At 49.5% G+C, this 14,525-nt stretch overlaps 1 protein-coding gene across 1 annotated transcript in view; it reads left to right on the forward strand.

Annotated features, from left to right (window-relative positions):
- KCNK12 (potassium two pore domain channel subfamily K member 12) overlaps positions 1–12,253 on the forward strand; it is a 50,916-nt gene extending 38,663 nt beyond the window's left edge. The window contains exon 2 of the mRNA XM_032292186.1: positions 11,209–12,253. Coding sequence (XP_032148077.1) covers positions 11,209–12,110 — 902 coding nt within the window. The 3' untranslated portion in view covers positions 12,111–12,253. The remainder of the gene's footprint in view (positions 1–11,208) is intronic.
- Positions 12,254–14,525: the final 2,272 nt, after the last annotated feature.

The following is a 14,525-nucleotide window of genomic DNA, read 5'->3' on the forward strand; positions in this document are numbered from 1 at the left end:
GCTCCTAGCTCTGCTCTCAGCTCTCCAAGAGGCCCTTCCCAAGCCTGCAGGAGTGAAAACTCACTGAGTTTATCTTCTGAGCATGAGGTCACTCTAGAAGTTTCTACAGAGCAGGGCACAGTGACAGGTGCCAGGCAATGCTTACTCCACACAGCTCCTGTAGGGTCAGCCGGAGTCCAAGGTGCTGGGAGACGCTCCCAGGGCTACTAGGTAGAAGGCCTTGACTGTGAGTTGTCCAGGTTCTTAGCATGTTGAGCAAAGAACTGAACGCACAAACAAAGCAGCAAAAGAATAAAGCAATAAAAGACAAAGGAATAAAAGAATGGAGTAATTCCCAGGCACGGTGGCAGGAACCTGTGGTTTCAGCTACTCTGGAGGCTGAGGCGGGAGGATCACTTAAGCCCAGGGGCTGAAGGTTGCAGTAAGCCAAGATCATGCCACTGCACTCCAGCCTGGGTGACAGCAAGATCCTGTCTCAAAAAATAAAAAGCATAAAAAAAAAACCCAATAATGAAAGCACAGGTTTATTGAGGCAAAAGTCCATTCCACACAGTGGGAGCAGACTCAAGCAGGCAGCCCAAGAGCCTCCCTATTGCAGTGCTCCCCAGGGTGTTTTTTTTTAATGCTATTTATGAATTTGTGTTTGTTTATTGTTACTAGAATGTGTGCTCCAGGATAGTGTTGTCTGTTTTATTTAAAGCTGTATCCCTAATTCCTATAACAGCCTGGTACATAATGTGCAAATAAATATTTGTTGAATAAATGAATATTGGTTTTTGGTTTTTTGGGTTTTTTTGGGATGAAGTCTTGCTCTGTCACCCAAGCTGGAGTGCAGTTGCGCGATCTCAGCTCACTGCAACCTCCACCTCTCCCAGGGTTTTTATAAAGCTAAAAGAATTTGATAACACCCCTAGGTGCCCTTTAGAGGCCTAGGGTTGGTTACACCCTATGAAGAATTGGCCTGTGACAAATCAGAGGCTAAAATGACAGCTTGGCTCACAATCAGAGGCTGAAGTGGAAACTGCTGCCTTGTTATCACAGGAAGATGTGGCCTGTGTGCTGCCTAATCTTGCCTAGAATTGGCTGCACCTGCTGTTCTTTTGATTATGCCTTAACCCTTGGTTACCCTAATTCCCTATTCTCCTGCCTCACCAGCATCGTTCCTTCTCTTCTTCCACAGATTCCCCTGCTCCATCGGTGAGTTACTGGATATTTCCTATGGGCCAGGCTTCACCAGCAGGATGAACCCCTCACCCTGCCCAATGGCCCTGACACTGCACTCTCCCAGCAGGGGATGCCTTTCCCAAGCCTAGGCCTCTGCCCCTGGCCAATCTCTTAAAATCCCACCTAATCTTTTTTGTTTGTTTAGTTTTTGGTTTTTTTGAGACAGGGTCAGGCTAGAGTGCAATGGTACAGTCATGACTCACTGCAGCCTTGACCTCCCACTTCAGCCTCCTGAGTAACTGGAACCACAAGCATATGCCACCATGCCCAGCTGATTTTTAGGGTTTTTTTTGTTTTTTTTTTTTTTTTAGAAATGGGATCCCACTATGTTGCCCAGGCTGGTCTTGAACTCCTGGGCTCAAGCCATCCATCTGCCTCAGCCTCCTAAAGTGCTGGGATTACAGGTGTGAGCCACCATGCCTGGCCCCACCCAATTGTTGAGACTGGACACAAATATCTGTTCTTCTGTATGTCTTTCCTAATCATTCCATCAGGAAGTCCTCAGCTCTGATGCTGACCTAAATTGGTCTGGATGCATCTGGGGACTGGGGATTGTTTTCAGTTCCCCAGGTGATTCTGTTGTGCAGCCTGAGTTGAGAATTGCTGCTCTTGCCAAAAGCAGCCTACCTCTCCTTCCAGACTCTTGTGCATTTGCTGCTTTCCTTTATCTCATTGCAGACTCCTTCCTCTAGTTTCAAAGCTCTGCCATGTGCCCGCCCTGTGATCTTGGGCAAGTTACTGAACTTCAATGTCTTTCTCTGTTAAATGCAACTCAGTTTACTAATCTCACAACTGGGGATAATAATCATCCCCACTGTAGTTCATCAAGTCTTAGACACTATAGATTATAAACACACCATCATTGTGTGTACCATTTCAATTTTTAAATACTGCCAAATAAAGTGTCAGGCCATTGACTACAAGGTGCACGGTTTCAGAGATGTTAACGAGAGAGGAAAAAAGCTGTGACTTGGAATCAACGAAAACAGTCTCATGCAGTTGTGAGGATTAAATGAATTGAAGGGCTCAATACACACCAGCTGTTATTACACCCTCCGCATTTTCAGTCCTAAGTGCTTTAATGACTTCTCCAGCTATTCTTTTAGCACCCGCTCTCCCAAAAGGTTCAGGGCTTATCCAGGGTGGTCGGTTGTCCTACCCAGGGATGTGACATGGAGAAAGCTGACACATGCAGCCCTAAGGTACTGGGGCTGGAGCACATGTCCCAGGAGAGTCTCTGGGCCAGTGCCCTCTCAAGTGTCCAGTCCTCCCCCATGGAGTCTGGTTAGAAGCCCCTCCTGCTCCCAGATAGTGTCACAGTTCCAGCCACAGAGCAGGCTGTTGGCAGCCCTGCCCTCCATCCCACAGCCCTCCCCACATTTCCCACTCCTCCCTGTTTGGAGACAGGGACATGGGAGGCCTGGCTGCTGTCTTGGCTGGGCAGGGCTTAGCCTTGTGTGAGCCTTGGGTTCCTTATGAAAATGAGGCTTTTAATCCCAACACTGGCCAGTCAGGAAGGATCAAATGAGATAGGGATATTGGGAGAGGCTTCTCAGAGGAGTGTGCCAAGCTGACAAATGGGGTCATGAGTAGGGTTGCCAGGTTTAGGAAATAAAAAGACAGCATGCTTAGTGAAATTTGAATTTTAGAGAATCAACTATATTTTAGTACAAGTATGTCCCATGCAATATTTGAGATGTACTTAAAAAATGATTTCTTGTTTACTCAAGTCATATTTAACTGGGTGTCCTGTTACCTGGCAACCCTAATGAGCATGGGCCATGCCCAATATTTCTGAGTCTTTCTCCATACCTGCCCACTGAGTCCACACCTCAGCCTTCCCATGGCTTCTCTGCAGCCATGAAACTGCTTTGCACTGATTGACTTAGGTCTACTCATCCTTGAGCCAATCATGGTAAGGAATTGGATGATCCTGATTGGCCTAGACTAATAGAGTCCATTCCTGGGGCTGGGTCAGTTCTCCAAGTAGCCTGGCTGCTACTCAACATAGTACAGTTTGGGAGAATGATTGGTAAGGAGAGAGCTGCAATGCCCACCACAAAAACATTAGGTCAATGGAAATTTAAATCAAAATATTTGTAGTTGGACAGATTTCAACCAATAGGGTCATCTGGAATACCTTATTAACATTGTTTCTTAAAGGAATGACATTCTTAAAGGAATACTCCATTTACATCAGATGTATCTGGGGACTTTTGTTAAAATGCAGATTCCTGGGCCCCTTTTCTGACACACTAAATAAACCTCTGAGTGAGACCTGCCATGGAATCTGCATTTTAATCATGTGTCCCAGTTGCTTAGAACAGCCCTGGTTTATACATGCTGTCCTGGGGTAATTATTAGGAGAGCCACTTTCACTCTCAGAAGTATCCCAGATTGGACTATACAGTACATTTTATTTCCATCTCTCTCAGTTGACAGTGCAGAGCCCAGCAGGAAAAGCTTCCAGCTGGTAATGAGTCAAGACTTCCCATCTGTCCAGCACAGTGGAAAGGGCATGGGCTTCAGGGTCAGTTCAGCCACGTACAAACTAACTTCAATGAATGCTTCCCCTCCCTCAGCCCACTTCCTTGCCTGCATTGTTGGGGGTAATAGTGCCTCCCTCACAGAGTGGCTGGGAGGCCTGGATGGGAGGAGTATGTCAAGGGACCAGCCGATGCCACCCAGGGCTGCATGATACAGATCAGTGCTGGCCTCTCCATCTCGCTTCCATGCTCTCTGAGCTGAACTCCGAAGGCCCTGTCACCAGGGCCCCATTTGCGAAGGCGGCACCAGACAGACTGTGGGAACGAGCTTCACAGCTTTTGTCAAAGTGGCATAATAAAGCCCCCAAGTGTCTGCTCTTTGCAAATTGGGATGGCAGATCAATTGTAGCATAAACAAAATAGGCTTGGTGCGAGCCCAGGGACAGATTACGCCTCTGCAGGGTGTGATTGAGGGGGAGGAGGAGATTCTCAGGGTGGCTGGGTTTGCCTTTTCTCTGGCTGAAGCTTTGAGGCCCCTCTCCAGAGCAGCTTGGCGCCCCACAAATTGCAAGAGCTTGGGAGACTGCTCCTCTACTCTGGGAGGCAACTGGCTAGGCAGTAGCATGAGCATAGGCCCCAGTGCCCTCAGCAGGAAGCCTGTCCCAGGATCTCAGCATCCCCTAGAGCTCTGAACCTACTGACCTTGATGCGGAAGGAGGGTGGACTGTTTGTCTCCTAGGCTGAGCTGATTGTGCTCTGCAGGAAAGTGAAGGGCAGTAAAGCCGGCACAGAGCGACCTCAGGAACAGGACAGTAAGAAGGACGTTTTCACTGGCTGCCCTCTGCATTGTCGGAGACGCCTCTGACTTGCCTGTCCCTTAATTCTGGGCAGATGGTGCTACACAGCCAGTATGGTATTTAGCATCATTTGGGGCCTGCAGCCCCCCACCCCACCCCCAACTAAGTTGTTATGCTGAATGCAAGCTGAGCCATGGCCACGAGAAGATCCCAAGACGTGTTCTGGCCCAGACTCTATGTGACCTGTCCCAGGGGCGAGAGACTGCTGGCAGCAGAGGGGGCAGGATCTATACAAAACCACCAAGAAACCCAGTGAGGGGCCTCCAGGAAGGCACCCCAGAGACTCTGTTAGGACAGGAACTGCATCTGTCTGGTTTTCCACCATATTCCTGAGCCTCGAATCATGCTGCCAGCCTGATGCTGTCCTCAGTGAATGTTTGCTGAAGGAATGAACAGGTGGATGTTGGTCTTACCAGTTTCATGTCCGGTGTTAGTTGCCTTGCTGAGCCCCTCAGTTAAAGCCACATCCTGAGCATGAGGCCGGTCTCATTGTAGGTTTGGTCATCCAGGAAAAAGGCAGATCCTCAACTGGAAACCCCAACTCCAATAGATGGCCTTGGGAAGGAGCCAGGAGTCCAAACATGGAAGAGTTTGGAGGAGTCGGAAGAAGCCCCCAGAGAGTGGAGGAGATGGCCTTGGTCTCTCAAAAGTAGATCAGGCAGGGCAGGCCTGTGGGGACCCCAAAAGCCAATGAGTACTTTGCCTGTGGTCAACCAGGAAGGCTGTCTCCCAGAAGCAGCAGTCCCCTCTGCACCTCATTCCTCATGCTGTCCCCAAGCCCTGGGTCAAGTGTTACGTAAATACCCCAGCTTGTCTGAGTTTTGGCATGAGAAGGCAATGAGTCCACCTTCGTAGACTCTTTAGGGGACAGGCATAGCCCCTCTTCCCTGTTAAGAGGGCAGCAGTGGTCAGTGGAAAGGGGCCACAGAGGACAGAGGACTCTTAAGGGCGAGAGTCACAACTCTCAGCAGCAGCCACTCTCCCATGAAGATGCTCCCCTGGCTGCAGTCCTGAAGGACTGAAATTTGGTTTCTTAAGAACAGTGGAGTTTCCTTGGTGCCCTCAGAATACAGTCTGGTGTGGTGGAAAGAGCGTGAGCTTTAGATGCTAGCACACCTTGGTTTCAGTCTTGGTTCCACCATTTCCAAACTGTGGGGCCTTCGCAACTGCTTCACCCTTTAACCTGCAGTTTCCTCATCTGTTGAATGGAGCTGGCCTCTCCCTCAGGTTCTGTTGACAACCTGTGATAATGCAGGCAGGGTCGGCCCTGTTAGGTGGCAGCTTTCACCACAGTGGAGAGAAAATCCAGGTGGAACCAATTTATTAAATGGGCCAACACTGGAAATGGCTTTGTGTCATTTATCTTCTTTAAGAACTTTTTAGGCCAGGCACAGTGGCTCACGCCTGTAATCCCAGAACTTTGGGAGGCTGAGGTGAGCAGATCACCTGAGGTCGGGAGTTCGAGACCAGCCTGACCAACATGGAGAAACCCATCTCTACTAAAAATACAAAATTAGCCAGGCATGGTGGCACATGCTTGTAATCCCAGCTACTCAGGAGGCTGAGGCAGGAGAATTGCTTGCAGGAGGTGGAGGTTGCGGTGAGCCAAGATCACACCATTGGACTCCAGCCTGGGCAACAAGAATGAAACTCCATCTCAGAAAAAAAATAAACAACTCCCTTTTAGATTCCTTAAAATCTTAGGTAGATGCTAGAGTTTTCCAAATAGTTTGGTTTTTTTGTGGGGTTTTTTTGTTTGTTTTTTGAGAGAGAGTTTCACTCTGTGGTCCAGGCTGGATGCTAGGGACATGATCTCAGCTCATTGCAACCTCTGCCTCCCAGGTTCAAGCAATTCTTGTGCCTCAGCCTCCCAAGTAGGTGGGATTACAAGTGCACACCACCATACCTGGCTAATTTTTGCATTTTTAGTAGAGACGGGGTTTCGCCATGTTGCCCAGGCTGGTCTCAAGTCATTCACTCACCTTGGCCTCCCAAAGTGCTGGGATTACAGGCATGAGCCAGAGTGCTCAGCCAATTTTTCTTTTTTCTTCTTGAAACAAAGTTTCACTCTTGTTGCCCAGGCTGGAGTGCAATGGCGCAATCTCTGCTCACTGCAACCTCTGCCTCCTGGGTTCAAGCAATTCTCCTGCCTCAGCCTCCTGAGCAGCTGGGATTACAGGCGTGTGCCACCACACCCGGCTAATCTTTTGCATTTTTAGAAGAGACTGGGTTTTTCCATGTTGGTCAGATTGGTCTCAAACTCCCGACCTCAGGTGATCTGCCTGCCTCGGCCTCCCAAAGCGTTGGGATTACAGGGATAAGCCACTGTGCCCAGTTTTTTTTTTTTTTTTTTTTTTTTAAGTACCAGTTTAAGATTAAGACTCATTCTCAGATGTTTAATCAAATCTTCAAATTCACTTCTAATCAGAGCTTAGCCTCTCCCTCCAGCTCGGGGCTGATACATGGCTCACAGGACCCACAGTGGATGGGGCATGGGGGTGATCTTACATCACTGGAGCCACTATCATTCCTTCTTAACTTTTGCTAGTAGGGCTGCAAGGCTCCCTGTTAGAACAGGCATATGTGCTTTCATAGCAACTATTTATGGGTCCTTGGGAGCCCTGTACAGGGACCACTCCCTGCCCCACTCTCTGAGTGGGCACTGCCCTCTCCATCCTTCCTCCTGTGACTCCCTCTCACGCTGTCCCCAGCCCCCTGACCCTCAGCCTCTTCTTGCTGGGGCCACCTTGCACCAGCAGGCAGCCCTCTTGGGCAGTCTCTTCAGATCTCTTCCTTTCAATATCCACTTGTCACCCACTGGTGACCCATGTCACCCTCACACATCCTGATGCAGCAAGCCCTCGAAGTGCAGATGGCTCCCATGAGTGCCCTCTTCCCCCCCTGCCCTCTTCCTCACCTGCCTGTGGGGCCTGCCCCAGTCAGCTTCCCACCCAGAGAACTCTCCAGCACAGCTCTGGACTCCAGGGGAACTGTCAGATTCTCCCAGAACTCTCACCATGCTCCACTCTGGGCAGGGCTGTGAGCGGCTGTGCCCAGCCGCTGGGAAGTGAGCTGCCGGGCTCTCCTTTTGCTGCAGCCCCATAAGTCCTCTTGACCTTCCCTGCTCCAACCATCCCCTGGCCTAGGGGTGAGTGAAAGAAGCCACACCACTCCCCACCGCCACAACTCCCCAGAACAACTTCCTGACTAATGGAAGAGCCCTTCAATCCCCAGCCTTTCCATACAGCCTGGAGGTGGGGGTGTGGGGGGTTGCTAGCCCCAGACCTGTTTTGCTGTTTTAGTAAGTCCAGCATTGATGTGTCTGGAACTTCTGTTAGAATGGGGAGAACTGTACACATATTGTTCTCAGCTTTGAGACAGTAGCTGAAAAATACAATTCAACATTTTCTTAGACAAAGTACTGTTTCTTCAGGCCCAGGATTTTCAATTACCTTAGAAATTTAACAGAGTTATCCCTCTATAGGAGATTTTGTTTTCCCTCAGTGAGTAGACACAGTATTGTGCATACTGGTCTATGCACCAGGTTTGAACCCAGGACAAAAGGTGGCAGTCTGTCCCCAATAAGATGCAGGTTACAGCCCCTAAGCCCCCACTCCCTCACCTGTACAGTGAGGGGCATGTCAGAATTAGGGTATCTGAGAGTTCTAACAGTCTAGAAATTAAAATTTTTTTCTGATTATGAGTACAAAAAACTCATAAAACATACAATTTTACAAATTATTATACAGCTAACACACATGTAAATAACACCCAGGCCACAAAATCATTTCTAGTACCCCAGAGGTCCCCTCTGTCCCCTCTCAGCTCCTACCCCCTGCCATCCTCCAGAGGAAATCCCAGGTCTGACTTATCAAAATTACTTCCTTGCTTTCCCTTATAATTTTACCAACCATGCAGGCATCCCTAAAAAATATTGTAGTTTGGTCTGATTTCCAATTTTATACTAATGGAATAATGCAGAATGTATTCTTTTGTGTCCAGTTTATTTTGCTCAACGTTCTTTTTGTGAGATTTATCTGTGTTGTTGCAAGTAGCGATGGTTCATGCTTTTTCATTGCTGTATAGTATTCTTTTTATGAATAGGCAATCATATAGTTGTGTTGTTAGACATTTAGGTTATTGGTCTAAAACATTTTATAAACACACACACATACTCCCACTCCACCTATAGCCATGTAACTTCAGAATTGATTTATTTATAAATTCAAGAACTTGAGTGTGGCTTTACAATGTAGCACAATCCCTCCATCAGGTTCTTGGTTACATAGCTACTTTGGTTTTTTTCACTTTCTGTGAATGTAGGGACATAATCCATCTTCTTCCTCAACATGGGTAACATCATAAGATTTTCCCCTAACCCGAGACATTAAGCATAAGATGAACACCACGCTCAGGCAATTGGGCATTTCCTTCAGACAGTCTAGAAAATGATTGTTAGCACATAGGCTTAAGGAACATACTCTGAAAGTAATACAAGAAATATTTTCTATAGTCTGTTTAGGGAAATCATAAGCCACATGGGACAATTCTTCTCTACTTTCCCAAGGCTAGTCCCACCCCACTGGCAGGGCACAGGTAGCCCTTCTGCTATAGGGCACAAATTAAACAGGGATGCCCCTAACCACTGCCAGAGGTGTTGAATGGTACCATGGTGCTGCTCAGACAAATGATCCATTTTTTCAGCTCAGACTCCAAGCAGTAAGTGAATCTTCCCACCAAGAGATGAAACCCCCTCCCATAATCAGTCAGGCAACCATGAGTCCCACAGAGAGACCACAGCTAGCAGTCGGCAGAGAGCCCAGGCTGGAGAGGCAGAGCTGCCACTCTGCACTGCCCTGGATGGCATGAGCGAGCACACTGGCAGGCAGCCACACCTGCAGAAATCAATTGATAAGGACATCCTTAAAGCCTGTGCATTGAACATATGGTAAGTTAAGAATGATAAGAGCCTGAAACAATATGCAGTTGTGTAGACCTCTCAGAACAAAGAAATTTGAGACATACCACCAGCACGGGACCCAGCTGGGCCAGAGCCTTTCCTTGGCCATAAGTGTGAGCAAGGATGATTGATGGTGATCCTTGGTTGAGGAGCTGGCACCCAGTGGCAGAGCCATGCTTACTCCCTGAAGGGTGTGGGTGAACTACTCTCCAACAATCCTTTCGTCAGCTTCACAAAGCTCTTTTCAGAGACCATTAACTCTAGCCACCTGATTACACTCTACCTGATCCCAGAGTGAGAAATCCCAATTTAGGCAAAGCCCTACGGAATCTTCCCTAACAAGGCTGTCTGCCCAGGTGTGCTCCAGGTTACATTAAAAAACCAAGCGTTTCGAGAAAGACTTATAGTCGAGTTTTTCAGTTTGGATTCATTCACAATTCCAAATAACTTATTTGAGGAAAGAAGAGGAGCTACAGTTGACTTTTGAGCATTGACACTTAATTTTGGGGTCCATTAGTAGGCAGAGTTGGTAAACTGATTTTTTTTTATAACAGGGAGGGGTTGAAAATCTTTGACATACTTGGAAAAAAATGAGCACATATGACAACTCTTTAAACCTGCCCTTTCAACAGAAAAGCCTGCTATTCTAGTATGAAAGACTTTAGAATCATCTGGGAATTGGTTTGAAATGCACATTCTCGTGTCACCCCATATTCACATTGTAAGAACTAGGAAGTGACAGGACTACCCACTTGGCCTCATGCCCAATTCCAGAAGGCATGAAATGTTGGTAGACTAAGAAAATATGGTCCTTTCTCTGCCTCTAGAAAAAATAACAAAGAATTTGCTGGACCTGGTGGCAAACACCTGTAGTCCTATCACTTGGGAGGCTGAGGCAGGAGAATCACTTGAGCCCAGGAGTTCAAGGCTGCAGTGAGCTATGATTGCACCACAGCACTCCAGCCTGTGTGACAAAGAACCTGCCCCCCCACCACACACACACAAAAGAAAATATGATCCTTTGACCAAAGACCTTTTCAAAGTGCCTGTGCAGTGAAAATTAGTCACAGCACTAAGATTACTTGGCTTTTTTCCCCAGTCTCAAGTAGGCAGTGGAGTTTCCAAGTAACAAGACTGGTATAAAAAATGTACAAGCACATAAGAAGCTAGGTGTCTTCGAAGAGATCTATGTTGGTTTTTTTGCTAATGTAAATATTTGTAATTCACCCAGCAAAATTCACCTAAACTAGCATATTAATGTATTTATGAACTAAAATAAAGATGACAGCTTTCAAAAAACAATTTGGGGGAGTGGGAGAGCAGGTGTCACTTGTTTGCTTTGTGGGTATCTCAGTGGTTTGCACCTGTGCAGCAGTGGTTTCTATTTTGTATGTCATGATGGGTCCTTCCTAGTGACTACCTGCCCCACCCACTTGGATTTATAGGTCCCCAAGATGAAGGGCCCTGTCTCCCCCATCAGTATAGGGGCTGCCAAGATCATGAACCCTATCAGGTGCCACCAAGGGAGAGAAATGACTAAGTGATGTTTTCCCTCCACCTGAGTGGTGCCACTCAAAATAGGAGCCACGCGAGCACCTGCGTGCTCCGCACCCCCCCTCCAACGCCCCGTGAGGACCACCTGCGCGGCCAGGACCGCGCTGACCCTGCCCTGTCTCCACAGGTTTCGGCATGACCACCCCCGCGACGGTGGGCGGGAAGGCCTTCCTCATTGCCTACGGACTGTTCGGCTGCGCCGGGACCATCCTGTTCTTCAACCTCTTCCTGGAGCGCATCATCTCGCTGCTGGCCTTCATCATGCGCGCCTGCCGGGAGCGCCAGCTGCGCCGCAGCGGCCTGCTGCCAGCCACCTTCCGCCGGGGCTCCGCGCTCTCGGAGGCCGACAGCCTGGCGGGCTGGAAGCCCTCGGTGTACCACGTGCTGCTCATCCTAGGCCTGTTCGCCGTGCTGCTGTCGTGCTGCGCCTCGGCCATGTACACCAGCGTGGAAGGCTGGGATTACGTGGACTCGCTCTACTTCTGCTTCGTCACCTTCAGCACCATCGGCTTCGGGGACCTGGTGAGCAGCCAGCACGCCGCCTACCGGAACCAGGGGCTCTACCGCCTGGGCAACTTCCTCTTCATCCTGCTCGGCGTGTGCTGCATCTACTCGCTCTTCAACGTCATCTCCATCCTCATCAAGCAGGTGCTCAACTGGATGCTGCGCAAGCTGAGCTGCCGCTGCTGCGCGCGCTGCTGCCCGGCGCCCGGCGCGCCCCTGTCCCGGCGCAACGCCATCACCCCGGGCTCCCGGCTGCGCCGCCGCCTGGCCGCGCTCGGCGCCGACCCCGCGGCCCGCGACAGCGACGCCGAAGGCCGCCGCCTCTCGGGCGAGCTCATCTCCATGCGCGACCTCACGGCCTCCAACAAGGTGTCGCTGGCGCTGCTGCAGAAGCAGCTGTCGGAGACTGCCAACGGCTACCCGCGCAGCGTGTGCGTCAACACGCGCCAGAACGGCTTCTCGGGCGGCGTGGGCGCGCTGGGCATCATGAACAACCGGCTGGCCGAGACCAGCGCCTCCAGGTAGACCGCCCGTCCGCCCGCGCCGGGACCCTCTCCAGGCCCTGGGGCCGCCGGGCATGGTTTGCTTCCCTTCTCTCAGTCACTCACTGCTGGCGCTTTCTTAATCTTTATCCAATAAAATGAAACAAAAAAAATTTTTTAAAGAAATACTATTTGGCCAGGCCTGATGTTATCAAGGGCAGGTTTTGGGGACGCCTGTGTTCCTTATGAGTCCCCTCTTGGAGAACCGTGGCCCCCAGCATATTCTCCTTCAGGGAGAGAAAAGGTGGCTCCCCAGACCCCCACCCAGGGCATACCGCAGCGAGGAGAGTTTTGCAGACTGGCACTAAACCCTATCCCCATGCACAGAAGCAGCCGGCAACCCCAAAGCATATGGTGCAACTTTTCGTGGCTCTGAATTACCTCCTCAGCATTTAGAATCCTGGCCCAGCCTAGCAGCTTCCTTCTGGTCGTCAGAAGTGATATAGTCACAGTTTTGACAGGTGGGGGTAGGGAAAGCCATATGTTGCCTCCCGATGTATATATATAGAACAGCCACTACACACAGAGAATGGTGTAGTATTATGCAATGAGATGAAACATAGCACCAACTTGCGGACTGTGGCATTTCCCCCAGATTTGGAAATTGCGGTGGTGGGGGGCTTAGCTGGCCTTTCTCAGCCCAGAGTTAGTCCATTTAGGACAGAGCACAGGGCAGCTACTTCTAATGCTGGGCAGTCCAGGGCACCTGTGGGGAGGGGAGCGCTGAGGCTGCAGGAGCCCTGCTGGGCTTTAGCTGGCCGATCTCCAGTCTGGAATCAGCACATCTTGAATCCCCCAACCGTCCTTTCTGTCACAGCTCATCCACAGCAGTGCTTTTCATTATTAACCAGGAATATCTGAGTCTTCTCATACACAATTTTTCTTTGTTGGTGTGGATTGTTTTTTCTTAACTACTGTGGATCAGTTCAATTTTTCCTCCTTTAAGAGATCATGGGATTGCGGGGCACAGCCCTCCAGCCTCTCCTCCTCCTCTGAAGGAGGCAGCTCTGCCAGCCGCGTCCTTGGGAACCAGGACCTGCAGCACCAGGAACCCAAAAGAAGCCATCTTGTAAATGTCAGGGTATTTGGCTCCAGAGGCCATAATGTGTTTGGGGTCAGGAAGGACAGAATCCCTCTCCAAATATTGTTTATCAAGTGGATTTGTCTTCTCCATGCACAGCCTATTGGAGGTAGAGGAAGGCAGGAGGGAGGGAGCTGGTGAAACTGGTGGATGAAAGTAATGTTAGGATTAAAGTTTTGCTCTCAGGCTGAGGGACAGATTCTCCCAGACTTGCCTTCCGCAGCACAGGGGTCCCTGACCTGGAGGAAGGCCAGATACCCAGGATTCATTGAAAGGATGAGGGTCTGGAGCTGTAAACAAACACTCTCTCTGCCCATTTTTCTCATCTATGATGAGGCCAAGGACAGGTTCCAGAGTTTATACAGGCACGGTGTGACCCACCAGTATGCACAGCTTCTGATAGGAAGTCTTAGAAAAGCACCGCCTCGCCACCTCCAGCCCGAGCCATGCTGTGAAATCTCTCTCCCAGGCAACTGTGCCTGGAAAACACACACAAAACCATGCATGCACACGCTCATGCACACAGCATTAGAGTCAAACTTGAATGTCAGACTCTTCTTTTTTTTTTTTTTTTTTTTGAGATGGAGTTTCGCTCTTGTTACCCAGGCTGGAGTGCAATGGCGCGATCTCGGCTCACCGCAACCTCCGCCTCCTGGGTTCAGGCAATTCTCCTGCCTCAGCCTCCTGAGTAGCTGGGACTACAGGCACGCGCCACCATGCCCAGCTAATTTTTTGTAGTTTTAGTAGAGACGGGGTTTCACCATGTTGACCAGGATGGTCTTGATCTCTTGACCTCGTGATCCACCCGCCTCGGCCTCCCAAAGTGCTGGAATGTCAGACTCTTCTTTCCCCTTTCTGAGGGAAAGCTTACCTTGCATCTCAGTGACTCTCCAGCTAATTTCTGATTTGAGTTAGAATTGGTTTTTAAACACAGGCCCTAATCTGGGGTGAAGCCAGTGAAGCAATGCTGGCGAGGAGAGAGGTCAGTCTTGCTAAATCCTGAAGGGTGGGCTCCTGTGAAAGCCATGCTTTCAGGATTCACTGTGACTGTCAGGCCGGCCCAGTGAGCATCCCCGCCTTCCAAGCCATGGTTTCAGTCACAATGACGGGACTGCACACTCACAGGGGCATGTGTTCTCTAGGGCAGGGCCCTCTGACAAGACCTGGAAATAAAATCCACATTTATCCCTTTAAAAAAGGGAATGATTAAAAGGCATCCAATTAGAGGTATTACCTAGGCAACAGGAAATAAATAACTTGGGGATCAGAGCTATCCAGAGAGGAAAAAAGAGATCCCCATGATTGAGGCTTCTAGAT

The sequence above is a fragment of the Sapajus apella genome, unplaced genomic scaffold, assembly GCF_009761245.1.
Source record: "Sapajus apella isolate SASKATOON/1434 unplaced genomic scaffold, GSC_monkey_1.0 scaffold26, whole genome shotgun sequence".
Classification (NCBI taxonomy): domain Eukaryota; kingdom Metazoa; phylum Chordata; class Mammalia; order Primates; family Cebidae; genus Sapajus; species Sapajus apella.